The following is a 14,065-nucleotide window of genomic DNA, read 5'->3' on the forward strand; positions in this document are numbered from 1 at the left end:
AGGCCACTTTAGTAATGCAATTCATTATTTATCTTAAATGATTGTGGATAGAAAATTTACTTCTTCAGGTTGTAGTACAGTTTCATAAGAATCTCACAAGTGTTAAAAGTTAAATTCTAATTACTTAAGTATTACTGTTTTATGTTACTTTGTACCTCTATTCCACTAAATTTCAGAGGCAAATGTTGTATTTTTTTTACACCACTTTCTTTACCTGCAAGATTTAGTTACTTTGCACATTACGGTTTACATACAAAACATATGATTATTTTAAAAAACTAGAGACCATTTCATAATGGGATCACAGCTGCAAAACAGCAGCCCACGATATAAGACAAATGTGAGCCAGGGGTGTGGAATGGAGGGGCAATGGCCCTTTCCCTACATCCTATCCCCCTACTTCTGGCCCCCTTGCTTGGACCACTTTGACCGTGGCCTTCATTTTGATCTTAACTACACACCTGTAAAGTTTCATGACTCTATCTTGTATGGTTGCTCCCCTATTTTGTTGACAAAATCTGTCCAAAGACAGATAGCTAGACTCAAAACAGCGTCTGTGGTAGTTCCCACAACAATAGGTGTCACCAGGACGACAAATTGCTATGACCGTACCAACTATTGCAACAGTGGTCTGGTAATGAGATGGATTATTACAAATAAAAATATTTGACAGAATATAAAACAAATGACCCCATTTTAATGACCAAGAGCAGTGGTTCCCAACGGTGCAGCAACTGGGTCCAGATTTCTCTTAAGTCATTAGTTCAAGGTCCACACAGTTAGTATATCAGCATCATACTTGCGTTTGGCCATGCCATCGAGCTAGTTTGCTGTCTCTGTCAATTAGCTGTCCGTTATTCACACACTACAGCAGAAAACAGCACTTCAAAATATAAGCTCTGTGCCAGAAATTCACATACATTTGACACATTCATGAGTCACTTGCGATCCATTCAGAATGGACCCACAACCCACTTTTGGACCGGGACCCGCCAGTTGGGAACCATTGACCTAGAGTACATTAGAATAGCCTAATTTCCTACTCATTTGTGTATCACTGATATGCTAATAATTCATCATAGGGCTACAACAACAATATATCTCTGAATTTAACAATTCTGATGCATAATAGTTATGTGTGGACTTTTTGACTGCAAAGATTTAGCACATTTTACTTAAAAAATCATTTCCCCTGTGAGTAATTTATAAAGTTCTTCTTCTTGAATGTTTAATGTTCTTGAATGTTGTTAATTAGAGCCATATTTCGTGTAAATACTCATATATTATCCAGAATACTCTTAAGGACATGAACCAGCTTGGACGTGAACTCTAGTCTCGCGAGACTTCTGTGTCATGTGACGGCCCCATGATCATATGCGGAAGAAAGGATCTCAAACAACACAACAGAGTCAGGGGATAACGCTAACATTTTACAGAGTTTATTTCCCGTTTTTAATCTTTACCTCGCCTCCTGTCAGCCCAGCAATGGACGGATCTGTAAGAGCAACGTCAGATGCCGCAGCCGGACCGCAGCCTTATTACAGAGGGTGAGAAATTAATCAGTTGCTTTAAATGAACGGCTAACCTTAGCTAGCTAGCCTGTTAGCTAAGCTGACAGTTAGCCTCGCTGTCTGTAGAGTGACGCCCGCCCCCCTCTTTGCTGCTTGAGGTTAAACATGCGCCAAAGTTTACAAAAGACTTGTATTTGATGTGGCATTACCGTTGAACGGATAATAAACTATCGCCAAGGGACACCCCCACATCAGTCGTTAGCATGCTGGCGTCCCAGTGCTCCTCAACAGTAAGGTCGTTGTCTTGTTATTCCTCTGCTGACTGTTGAACTTGTGCTCCTCTGCAGAAATGAAAGCTCCCTGGTTTCAGCCCTCAAGACACTGCTGTTCTTCACTATCCTGATGGTCACGCTGCCCATTGGGCTTTACTTCGCAACAAAGGCGTATATCTTTGAGGGTGAGCTTCTCAACACTACCTTGTTTGTGTTTGCATGTCAGTCTTTAAACGTTGGTCTGGTTTCAGTGTTAACTTAGATGAAAGGAAGTCACTACCACAGATGTCCTCTTCACCTTGTTGCGTGTCTTTTCAGTGCACCACATGAAAGCTTTGCATAGTAACCACAGTCTGACTGATACTGGAGTCTTTGGGCCGATACAGAGAGAGTTTAAAAATCCAATTATTGTATTTCAGCTGGTATTTTTTTTATATAATCACATGAAAAATAACACAGAAGTGTTTTGTGGTGTAGTGCAGGAGTATTTAATTCAAATGCAAAGAGTTCCAGTTACTAAAATTTCTTTCTAGCAAAGGTCTGAATCTCCTACTAACTAAATCATGGGTGCCAAACATACGGCCCGTGGGCCAGAAGCAACCCGCCAAAGGGTCCAATCCGGCCCACTAGATGACTAGACATAGAGGTGCCAAGTTTCAGGAGCAAATTAAACAATGCATTGCCTACTCCATCTAAAATTCAGCCTCAGAGGCTCTCCCACCCTGACCAGACTACAGCTCTGTGATATATCAGTGAATTCTTACTGTGATAGTGTTTAAATATATTTAGTCTCACTCACCAGACCTTTCTCAAGAAAAGAAAGGTCTGGCTGGGCCGACTCTCACTTTAAGATTGGAGAAAAAAAACGCCCCGGCTGCTTGTACTTCTTTCAACCAATCACAATCGTTCTGGGCGGTGCCACAGCAACAGTGTGCTTGCAAAAATACTGCCGGGGGGAAACAGGTTTTGGTGTAACACGCCCACAAAAATATCACCTACAGGACGCGAACCATGGCAGAAAAATGGCTACATCCCTGCAAGATCAAACACCGCAAAAGTTAGTAAAGGACGTGTTGAAAACGGTTGAAAACTGCTACACAACCGGAGGTGGTAGGGCGGGACTTCAGTGGGTGGCTCGTTCCGCCCAATGAGAGGCTGATCTCTGCAGCAAACTTCCGCCCACTCAGACTAAAATATATTAAACATTGTGTAAAATATTGTCAATCAGCAGCTTCAGTTCAAATCAGACTGTATCACACCTGAATCAGGAAATAAGTGCATAAGTGCACATGTAATGACAGTGAGAAGTAGACTGACTCAGTGTGGAAAAAATTAGACATATCGCCGAAAATGCACGTATTTTTCTTTAGATGTCACAGGCTGTTCATCTGTTTTGTCTACTCAGTGTAATTCTTTACACAGATCAGTGAAAACACTGGAGCTAATGCAACATATAGGTTATTGTGCGATGGTTTTATTGGTCCGGCCCATCTGAGATCAAATAGGGCTGTAAAATGAGTTTGACACCCCTGGTCTAAATTATGTCCTGTACCTTACATCTATCAAATAAAATCAACCACATGCATTTCTGTATCACTTCAACAATACTGTTAATTTTCAAAGTAGGATACTTTTCGCACATACAGACATATTGAACTTGTATGAAATACAAGCACTGGCTCTACAGTACCTTTACCATAAATAAAATTAGCCTGAGCACAATAAACTCAAAGCCCACATTCAAGTAAAAGCCTGTGACTGCCCTGCCAGTAGTCTGAATCTTGGCGTGGAGTCAGCGCCATTCCCATGCACATATGTAGGTGTTCAGTGATGAGCCTGGAACAGCACTTGGTTTTAGTAATGTCCATTGCTGAGAAAGCTGACTCACAGCTGTAAGTCGACCCAAATATGGCCGTGGTGTGTAGGGCTACTTTGGTTAGACCAGAGAAAAGAGTCTTAGACACAGTCAGTAGCCAGAATCTGGTGGAGTCAGTCAGTTGCTTCATGCTCCACGTTGTCATCTCTCTCATGTCAATGATTTGATTAGCTTAATTGAGCTATTGCCCTGTTAACTGAATGAAATGCACCCACAGCCTCAAACCACAACCAAAAATAAAACGCTCCATTAAGATTACATTTCATGCTTATTAATCTGTCAGACACTGGTCATGGGTCCAGTAGAACTGTCACCCAGTCCAGGTCTGGACTGCTGTCCACCATTTGGTGATGCCCGTTATAATGGCATCACAGTCTGTAAACAATCACAAACAATTTCCCATATCTCTCTCCCTTCTTTTCCATTCATATCTCCTTTGCTTACTCTAATAAAGGCAACACATGCCCTAGAAATACTTTAACAGATATTTTACTTGCCAACCATATCATCACATAGAAGGAAGGGTGCGTGCAAAATTGCTAATGTTACAGCTCAGTTGAGGAGGACGCTAATAATGTTTACCTCATGCGCTGTCACGAGCATGAGCCGCTCATCCATGAGTAGATGCATGCTTCCTTCTGTGCTGTGATACAGTTGGCCAGTGAAAGAAAGAAAATAGTTCCGACATGAAACTGCTCACAACAAGGTCCGTGGATTATTACCAGGTCATGATTTCTGGAAAGAGACATTGCTGTTGAGTTTTCAAATGTATTTTAAGCCAAGTGCTGTCGAGCATTACATCCAAGAGAAGGCAGACATCTCTACGGTGATATCTTCAATACTTGGCAACTCACACCAAAACTATCTAGGCTGATAAATAGTACTGTGGGTTAGAGATAAAATATGTATCTTTGACTTTTGGGTGAACTGTCCCTTTAAATCTAAGCTTATGAAAGTTGTGTGCGTCCTGGTTACGTTTGACATGAAATACGATTTAAAGAACAGGCACTGTAATGCAGCTGCTGGTCGTCGTCACTGTTAACTGTTCTCCATCTCATTTCCCAGGTTCCATGAAAATGTCAAGCTCTGACAGCTACTTCTATGCAGCCATTGTAGCAGTGCTCGCCGTGCATGTGGTTTTGGCCTTGTTTGTTTATGTGGCCTGGAACGAAGGCACGCCTAAAGGGAAGGGCAAACACGATTAAGGCATGTCCTTATCAGCTCATAAGACCGGAGGAGACGGACAGAGACGGGCATGGATCCGCAGCGCCCCCCACCACCGCCCCACCCCACCCCTCCACCATGGGCTCCAGCACTAAACACAGCACCATCTACCAACCAGACAGTTAGAGGATCTGGTTTGCGCTTAGGCTTTAACGCAAGGTTAAAGCATGAAACTTCCGTATAATTCCCTGGCATGGGGGGAGTGGAGGCTGTTGGGTGTGTTTATTTTCACCAGCCTCAGCAGGTCCGCTTTTTGACTTTTTGTTGTCTGAAAATGTTACTTTTGTCAACAGAGGGCCGCCCCTATTTTTAAGAGGCTTTGTTATAAGCTGCCATTTGGTTAAGTGCTCTAAGTCCCTTCACAGTCAGAGAGTTTTTCGTGTGAGAAAACATCTTGGGTTTTGGATGATGCGTGTGCACGCTCTGTATGTGCTTGTAACGTGTATGTATGAAGGATTTGATTTCCAGAATGCTCGACATCCATTTTGTGAATATTTGTGCTACTGAATTAATCATCCTGTCCTCAAATTTCAGTTCTTATCTGGATACATCTAAAGATGACTCTTAACTTCTGTAACCCATAATGTGCTTAACACTCATGCTGTATTTTGGATCAAAATCTTCTTGATGTCTTGTCCTTCGAAATTATCAGACTTATCTGTTTGTCCTCGTAAACAAGTGTTTTTCTTTCTGTTTTTAAGTGTGTGTACTGTAGCTCAGTGATATTTTGGAACTTTGAATTAGGAAATTATTGCAAGATCAAGTTGTATTTAAAAAAAAAAAAAAAGTTTTGTATTGAAGATGTTTGATGATTTGAGGATGTCAGTGAGGTTGTGATGCAGATGAGAAGCTTGACCTGTTCAAATAAACTGCAAAGATTGTATCTTTTTAGTTGCTTCACATATTTGTACGTGTCAAATTGAGCATAACACTTATTCGTTTGGTACTACTGATGTTCCCTTCAAAGAATACTGTACGCCAGTGATACAAAATGAGATGTTAAAAGTCTATTTTTATGTAGATGTGATGGTTCTCAGGGTTTTTATAGGTTTATAGTGAAACTGGGGCTTAAGCCTGTCATGTATGAAATATATCTATGGTCTCATAAAATCGTTCTTATCTTTGAGAAGATGCAGTGATGGAATCTAGGATATTCATTTTTTATAAATGAGGTCTGTGCGCGTGATAAACAAGCTGTGTCACACAAGAGGCCATGACTTCCCTTACCATCTGTTGTGTAAGCCACACCGAACCAAAGTGTGTGCACAGAGGCGTGCGTGTGTGTGTACTTTATTTACTTAGAGAAATTTTATTTTCTGAGGAATGTCAGCTTAGCTTTATTTATGCAAAGTCAAAATCAGCGCTTCCATTGAAAACAAACAGCATTTGTATGCAAATAAACAGTCTTTGTGTGGCTGTCCTTGTCACAGATAGATAGGTTTGTTATAGTGTTTATCCCAGAAGCAAATTTAACTGTCACAAGCAACAAGCCTGACATGGTAAAACAAAACGCTGCAGTGAAACCTATTAAAATTGATTGCCTAATTCATCCTCTTTCAAAGCAGAATGCACATAAAGGCCTTTTATTGTGATAAATATTTTACATTGCGTGCACAGACATGAAAATATTCCACTTTCTAAATTGGTTGCCCTGATTTTTTCTTTCCAGGATTATAGAATCAAGTCGCCATAAAATCACAAGCTTTCTCTGAAGTCTGCTGAGACACTAGTTCATGAGCTACCTTATTGACTTCTGTAGAGAGTCTCAGCTGTCACATGGTGGCAGCATACAGTTAGCCTGTCCCCACAGACACCACAATATGAAGGCCAAGACAAGAAGTGACAGACGCCGAGCCATAATGACGGTTTCTGCCTCAGAAACCATGTCAGCAGCTGATTTCTGTTGATTATTTGTCTGCGCTGTGTGAGTCTCTTCTCCTAACAGCGCATTTAGTAGAGCTCCTACACTGTATTCTGCAGAGTTTGGTATTGTTGGAGCTGTGCGGTCTGCGTTTAGTTTAACAAGGCTGGTGTTGGTGATGAGGTGACAGGCCTGCAAGCAATCAGACTGATTCAGTCAGCAAACATCAGAAGCCTCGTTTTCCTTTTGGCTGATATTTCATAAGCTTATCCTTGCAGCGACACAAAGTTGGTGCAAGGGCAGGCTTTGCTGCTGGCTCTTTGTCATTTATCACACATTAGCAGGTTTGGTGTGTAGTGTGAGTGTGATGGAAAACAGGCCAGAGAGCGCAAAACACTTATTTGAGTCAGAGATGACATAAACACTGCAACATTTTGATGATTATATTCTGTGCCTCCTACTTCTCCTACAATGCAACTGTACTGTCTCTTTGTATACATCCTTACTGAAGAGATTAAACAGATTATATCGAAACACATCATAATTAATGCTCGCTATTTAATGCATTCAGTCATTTACCAGGACCATTACAAAATAGGTGTCTCTGTTTTTCCTTTGCCCAGCAGATGGCGTGCCCAGCAGACACAGCCCTCACATGAACAGCATGTCAGTGTTTTAGTGAAAGCAAAGGGAGAGGGCAGCAGAGTACTGTGATAAAGTAGGTGGAAAATAATATGAAGCATAGCACCCCAGGGAGCAAAACAGAATAAAGTGATAGAATAACTCATCTGGACACATAAAATTATATCCACCATTACACATAACCAGGGCGGTGCTTTTATGGTGTGAGCCTGTGCTGTTATTTCCCATGAAACTCTGCTCAGGTGCTTTTGAGAGAAAGTTACAAGCTTCAGCACAGAGCAAACAACAGTGTGACTTATTTATCCCAAACATGTGAAAAAAATGACAGTATATTTAGGTTTATAAAAATGCATAATGTATGTAATTATTGTGCAGCTGTTTATAAAGATCTGCAGAAATTTAAAGTGTCCCCAGTCTTGACACTCCTGATTGAGCTACAATTAAAAATACTACACTAAAATATCCTCAGTCGAGCCCCACAGACTTTATAAATTTGCTGAAATTGAATTTTTTTGTAGGTTTTTGCTGAATTCAACTTTATACTGTGTTGTGTGTGTGTGTGTGTGTGGTATTTTTAAATATCTATCTAAATACTATCTAAATAGCACAGCATCTCTAACTAGTAAGGTAAGCTAAATAAGCAGCCACTACACAATGACTGAGTAACATCTAGACCTTTGTAGCCATTTTACCCTCACTCACTCAAGGAGGCAAGGTACTGTTGTTTTTCTCTCCTGAAGAGAAGGTAGAGCAAGTATCTTTCAGCAGCTTCCACCTTAATTTATTCTGCATCTTAACAAGAAGCAAAAAAATAAAATGTGTCCAAAAATGTAAATGTGTGACACAAAGTGAGAGTGATAGCTGTTAAATTAAAGCAAATAATGGCTGGAATATTCAGTAAAAGGAGGCATTGCCTTGTTATTTTCCCCTATAATCTTGGCAGTTGCTAATTCCATCTTTATTGTGCCATTTGATGGCCATATGAAAATTATTATTTCATTAAGGGTCCATACACATGCCACGTTTTTTGCGCACTTAGATCCATTGTTGTCAATTTAGACGTGTAGAAGGTATTTTCCAAGGCGTGACGGCTGTGCCCTGAGATAACCAAAGTACGACCTTTGGAGTGCAGCAAAACACAGCCCATATCATGTGACGAAGAACAACCAATCACAGCCAGCTTGTTTTGGAGTTGCATATTTTTAATTTTGCATTTTTGCTCTATGATGTGTCCGAAACTTTCTGTTGCTGCCTGTCTTGGCCAGGACCCTCTTGAAAAAGAACTTTTTAATTTCAAGAGGTTTTTCTAGTTACGAGAGGTGACTGAAAAAATTTGAGCCTCAAGGAAACAAAACAAGATACAGATTTTCCAGTGCTTTTATTTTTCAACATAATCCCTGTCAAGGGCGACACATTTGCTCCAGTGGTGCTGCTGAAGCGCTTTTATCCCGGTGGAAAAGAACTCTTCAGGTTGGGGCCCTACACACTCTTCCCGCCACGCTTAAATTCCTGTACCTATCATCTGACTGTGGCATATGAATGGGCATTGTCATGTAAGGTATTGAGCATATCTTAGTGGATTTCAGATGGTGACATCTTTTGAGATGAAGATATCTGATCACTCCAATATCTCCATTTTCAACAAATCACTGATCACAATTCACCTCAACAATCTGCAAAAATAGACATCTCTTCTCCTCCGGAAATATCAGTCTATGCTAACTGGAGGAGAAGCTCATCATTTTAGTGTATGGCTACCCAGAGCTGGAGGACCTCACATACTTTAATAGCCTACACACTTGAAAACAATGAAGATTAGCTCTGATCTTGAGTTTCTGATAAGCAGGCTATGATATGGTGCTGGTTACGGTCGCTCAGCAACGTCAGGCGCACACCTTTAAAGCTGGAAGTAGGTACAAGTGTAGCACCCAGCGCCTGACCTCGCATTCTCCAGGTGGGAAAAGGCGCAGCATGAGTCCCAGCCCTAAGATATTAAAGTTTAGAATTAAGGTACACACCTTAAATTATTTTATTAATGATAAGATGAACTGAATCAGTCCAACAGTGTTATATTACTTAACTGCAAAATCTGAGGAGAGTGTTGCAATTGTTCTGTTAGTCAAGGGGAGGACGGACTCCAAAGAAAATATTGATAACATTGGCGAGGTCCTTGCTTTTTGAAAACACAATGTTCAGCCCATCTCCCCACCCAAGTAAATTTTGTACATTCCCTCGGATGAACTGCATTGAAATCACCATTCTCGTGTAGTCATGAGTGTCAGAGGTGATCATGCTGCTATTAATTCCACTCGCGGAGCTACAAAATACAAAAGCCACCATTGATCAAAGTCATGGCAGTTATGTACAAAAAACCCCCGACTCCGTGTCATCCAGTGTTAACAAATCACAGACTTTTATTACGTGATTCAGTCAAACTCGAAACCTTTAGATTACAATGCTCTGATGCAACTACAATTTCAAATGTTGGCCTTACACTAAAAGGATTTCATTTCAAAGTGCTGGATATCCATCTATATTCATAAACTCCTCTATTCATCTGTCAGCGTTTCAGAAACACACAAGCCTTTTTCTCCGAGATGATCACTTTATTACATCTGAAGATGATGTATGTCTTAAAACAACTGCGACTAACCTTCGTGTTTTATTCTCATTTGTAAAAGTAGATGTGACATGTTTCAGAATCAAACACTATTCTAGTTTACTCACTGATTTATGGAGTCATACGTTACAAATAATTCTCCTGACTGTTTGTCTGGAAGGTCTGAAACACATTGTTTCTGGCAGCACAACACACTAAAGTAAAGAAGGGTATGCCCAGACTACACTCCATCATATGTCAACACGTCAAGAATTCTTTTTTAGAAATTGTACTCTTTTGTTTTAACATATTTAAGTTAAAAAACCTTCCTCCCTTGACACATAAAGCACTGACAGAAAATGATGAATGTACAAGTCCAAAGCTATGAGGCAACATCCTCGTCATGAACATGCTATGTCGTTAATTTCAAGGTTTCCATACCAGGGGTGCCTGCGTGGTGCGCTTTCCTGGCAGACATGAGTGCAAGATGTGCATGTGTTGGATACGCAGACAGCAAAGACTTTACACATGACATGTTTATTCCCGCTCCAGCACGTCAGTTTTGGACAGGTTGAAATGTTTGTGGGTGCATGCTGATGACTCAAACTACACCTGGTGGATCCTCACTTCACTGATTCATTGTGTCCAAAATCAAAAAACAAAGGCTCAGTGTGTCTGCAGAGCTTTTATGTACTAAATGTCGGAGCTACAGTGTTTAGAAACTGATTACCAATATTATAGTGTCTCCTCCTGAGTTGATTTATGTGTTTCAGGGATATAAAACAACAGTTGCAACACGTGTCCCAGTGAAATGATTCCCCCCTTTTTCCCTGCTCAAGACTTGAGATTATAAATGCACTGCTAGCTTTGCAAATTTAAGACAGATTTATTTCGAGCAGTTTTACAAATATGGTTGTCACCAAGTGCTTTACAGAAAACAAACGGCACAAACACAGATATAAACAAGGATAAACAAAACAATGTGCTTATAATTATGTACTTGCTGGCTGTTGCAAAAAAAAAAAAAAAATGAGGCAGCACAAATGTGGGAACTCCTGAGACCAGTGCAATTTATTTATTTTTGAGGCGCGTCCTGGAATTAGGTACAGTATTTCCAGTGTCCAATGTGTTGTCAGATATTGCACAACTTCTCACTTCAAGTCTAAGCAAGTGAACTATGCTAAATGGTGACCTCAAAACGGTTAAAGGAAGTTAAATTTAACTATTCGCCCTATCTGATTTCCTCAAATGAGGTCAGGCCAGTGCTGAACAAGTTTCTGCCCTGGATTCTGTTCCCAAAGTTTGAGCAATTTTATACACGGAGGTGCATTTTTTGGGCTCATTTACATTCATGTAAAACCTGAGCAGACTGCGTTTTTTTTGTTGATTTTGTTAGGTTCTCAGTAACAGTGAATAGTGGAGAAATTCATACCCTACACAAATCAATAAAAAAAACTCTAATGTTTTATCCAATTACGTTTTTTGAAAGAAAAAAGGGCTGGGACACTTCTCAGTGGAGCACAACTTCCTTGAAATGTGATTATTGACCCACATCAGTCTTCACACATCCCTGTACACCTGCAGCTTCTCCGTGTGCCCTGTAAATGTCACTCCCATCTAAGCTGGAATGAGTCAAACCTGTGCCCTCTTAAAGAAGGGGGAGTCAGTACAGCATGTATGAATGCTTCCAAACAACATATGATCCCCCTCGCAGCAATTTAAGACACCCTCAGAGAAACATAAACCTCCTCATATCTGCAGATCGTCTATTCTAGTCTTGTTGTTGCTGTGTTTGGCACTGCGGCTGGGCCTGGCCTGCGTAGGTGACCCAGGGGCTGATCCTGCTCCCTTCTTTCCTTTCAGGTCACATTCCTCTGGCTTGCTGCTGCTCCTTTCTACTGCCAAGTTGTCCTTGTTCTGCTTGTAGGCCGCCTTGCTGTGGTAGGGGTGGAAGGACGAGTCCGTGCCCTCGGAGAGAGGGGAGAGGTTGTAGCCAGGGACGGGCGGGTAGGCCGGCTGGACTTGGTGGAAGTAGTCTTCGAAGCTCGGCGCGTACGGCACCGCAGCCTCGCTGGGCTCCTTGGGGAGACTCACAGGGGACTCATCACCTCTCCTGAAGGTGATGCCCTGGCGACACTTGGTGAAGCCCAGGTGGTAGATCTCTATGAGGTTGAGGAACAGAGAGACGCTGGCCACTCCCAGCATGAAGATGATGAAGATGGTTTTCTCTGTGGGACGGGATATGTAGCAGTTCACCACGTTGGGGCAGGGCGGTCTGTCACATGTGTACATGGGCCTCAGCTCGAAGCCATACAAGAGGTACTGAGCCACAATGAAGCCGACCTCAAACAGAGTTTTAAAAACCACGTTAAAGACATATGTGCGCAAGAGCTCCCCCTGCAGGCGCACACGTCCCTTGTCGTCCCTCACCAGAGCCTTTTTTTGGTCGTGCTTTTCTAAATGATGTGCATTGTGCTTGTCCTTGTCCTTGTGCTTTTCCTCCATCCGCACCAGGTGGAGGATGTGTCCCAGGTAGATCAGCGTAGGCGTGGACACAAAGATGATCTGCAGTACCCAAAAACGAACGTGGGAGATGGGGAAAGTGATGTCATAGCACACGTTCTCACAACCGGGCTGCTTGGTGTCGCAGGTGAAGCCCGACTGCTCGTCGCCCCACACCTTCTCTGTTGCAGCGCTCAGGATCAGGATGCGGAAGATGAACAGGACGGTGAGCCACACCTTCCCCACCACAGTGGAGTGCTCCTGCGCTTTTTCTAAAAGCTTTCCCAGTAGGTTCCAGTCCCCCATGGCTGCGTGAGCTCAGATCTGGGAGTGGAGGTACAAAAAAAACAGTCAAAAATTGTTTGCTCAGTTTGATTTGTGAGACATGCAATAATTCTAATCCAGTGGGCAAAGTAAGTGTCAGTGTTCCTGATGACTACAACGTCTCCTGAACGTCTTCAAGCAGAGCTCAGACTAAATAAGTCTCCAGGGGAGCCAAGCTGCTAACCGAGTGTACAACTGAGAGACTATGCTCCTGAGCAGGTAGTGGCCTTTTCCACGTGGACGCAGACAGGTTTATATTTACTTTAGGAGGGTATATATTTGGCAAGTGCGGACAGGGGGGCAGACAGGTTCCAGTCATGACTCTGCGGCTCCCGGCCTTCATGGCCCGAGCAACGGGAACCTGATCCACAGACGCGGTGTAATCAAACACCAGGCAGATGTGGTGGAAGTGAGAAACAGTTGAGTAACGTCGCTACTGTCAGCTCCCGTAACCCATTATGTTATAAATATATTCCACTTCTGATAAACATACTGTACAGTAGCGGGACAGCACATTCAGGGTCCGCTACTGCGAGACAGAACTCATTCTGATAACTGCTGAACTGTGGCAGGTGATGTTTGGCAGCCATCATAAATAAACCTAGCTAATGTTTTAGCAACTTTAAACAAATTCACCCCACAGACTATGTAATCCTCCACGATAAAAGATAATACATAATATGATCAACATTGTCAAAAAAATTGCAGACGTGTGGACAGCTTCTAACATTGAGTTCAACATTTAAATTGTCTTAACTCCCAAAAGTACGTCAATCCACACAGGTTTAACTCCACAAATAATCACAGAAAATCCACAATTACTCCATAAACCCACCTTGTCAGCTCATGCATCTCCTGCGGTGAAGCCCTGCACGTCTTCGAAGGTCCATGAGGCCGCCTGCTTGGCTGACAGGCCTCAGTGCAGAGCTGATCTTTGGGCCCCGGCAATGCCCTTGAATGGACAGGAAAAGTGGGCTCCCGCTGGCCACCACCTCCGTTCCACACCGACAAACCCACTGACTCAAGTCTTCTGTTTTCAAACACAGCTCAGGCAGGAATCAGGATCCAGGCCTCGGGGTCTTCCACTGACCACAACACACACACATAACCTGCTGGACACACTCTCAACCATGTCCGGCCTGCCCTCCCTCAACAGAGCCCCCCTCCCCTCCCCTCTGTGGTTAAATTTGGCACAGGGTTCACTCTCTAATGTAAACTATTAAAGCCCCTCTACTCGCCTGTAACAGTGAGTGA

General features: G+C 42.4%; 2 protein-coding genes across 2 annotated transcripts; one reads left to right on the top strand and one right to left on the bottom strand.

Annotated features, from left to right (window-relative positions):
* The first annotated feature begins 1,356 nt into the window (after positions 1–1,356).
* On the top strand, positions 1,357–5,766 carry vma21 (vacuolar ATPase assembly factor VMA21). Its single transcript, XM_050041927.1, has 3 exons — positions 1,357–1,547; positions 1,859–1,968; positions 4,725–5,766. Exons 1-3 carry the CDS (start codon positions 1,375–1,377, stop codon positions 4,862–4,864), a joined length of 423 nt encoding a protein of 140 aa, XP_049897884.1. The 5' UTR covers positions 1,357–1,374; the 3' UTR covers positions 4,865–5,766.
* Positions 5,767–9,777: 4,011 nt separating this feature from the next.
* LOC126388688 (gap junction alpha-3 protein-like) lies at positions 9,778–13,944 on the bottom strand. Its single transcript, XM_050041926.1, has 2 exons — positions 13,647–13,944; positions 9,778–12,811 (listed from the first exon to the last, which is right to left on the bottom strand). The coding sequence occupies exon 2, from the start codon at positions 12,791–12,793 to the stop codon at positions 11,735–11,737; it is 1,059 nt and encodes a 352-aa protein (XP_049897883.1). The 5' UTR covers positions 12,794–12,811; positions 13,647–13,944; the 3' UTR covers positions 9,778–11,734.
* Between the last annotated feature and the right edge of the window lie 121 nt (positions 13,945–14,065).

This window comes from Epinephelus moara, chromosome 4 (assembly GCF_006386435.1).
Source record: "Epinephelus moara isolate mb chromosome 4, YSFRI_EMoa_1.0, whole genome shotgun sequence".
In the NCBI taxonomy this organism is placed as follows: Eukaryota; Metazoa; Chordata; class Actinopteri; order Perciformes; family Serranidae; genus Epinephelus; species Epinephelus moara.

Excerpts from the sequence above, each read along its gene's own strand:
- LOC126388688 (XM_050041926.1), bottom strand. The coding sequence starts at position 12,793 with ATGGGGGACTGGAACCTACTGGGAAAGCTTTTAGAAAAAGCGCAGGAG.
- vma21 (XM_050041927.1), top strand. The coding sequence starts at position 1,375 with ATGCGGAAGAAAGGATCTCAAACAACACAACAGAGTCAGGGGATAACG. Across the intron at positions 1,548-1,858 it reads CCGCAGCCTTATTACAGAGG|AAATGAAAGCTCCCTGGTTT; the intron begins GTGAGAAATTAA and ends GCTCCTCTGCAG. Across the intron at positions 1,969-4,724 it reads AAAGGCGTATATCTTTGAGG|GTTCCATGAAAATGTCAAGC; the intron begins GTGAGCTTCTCA and ends CTCATTTCCCAG.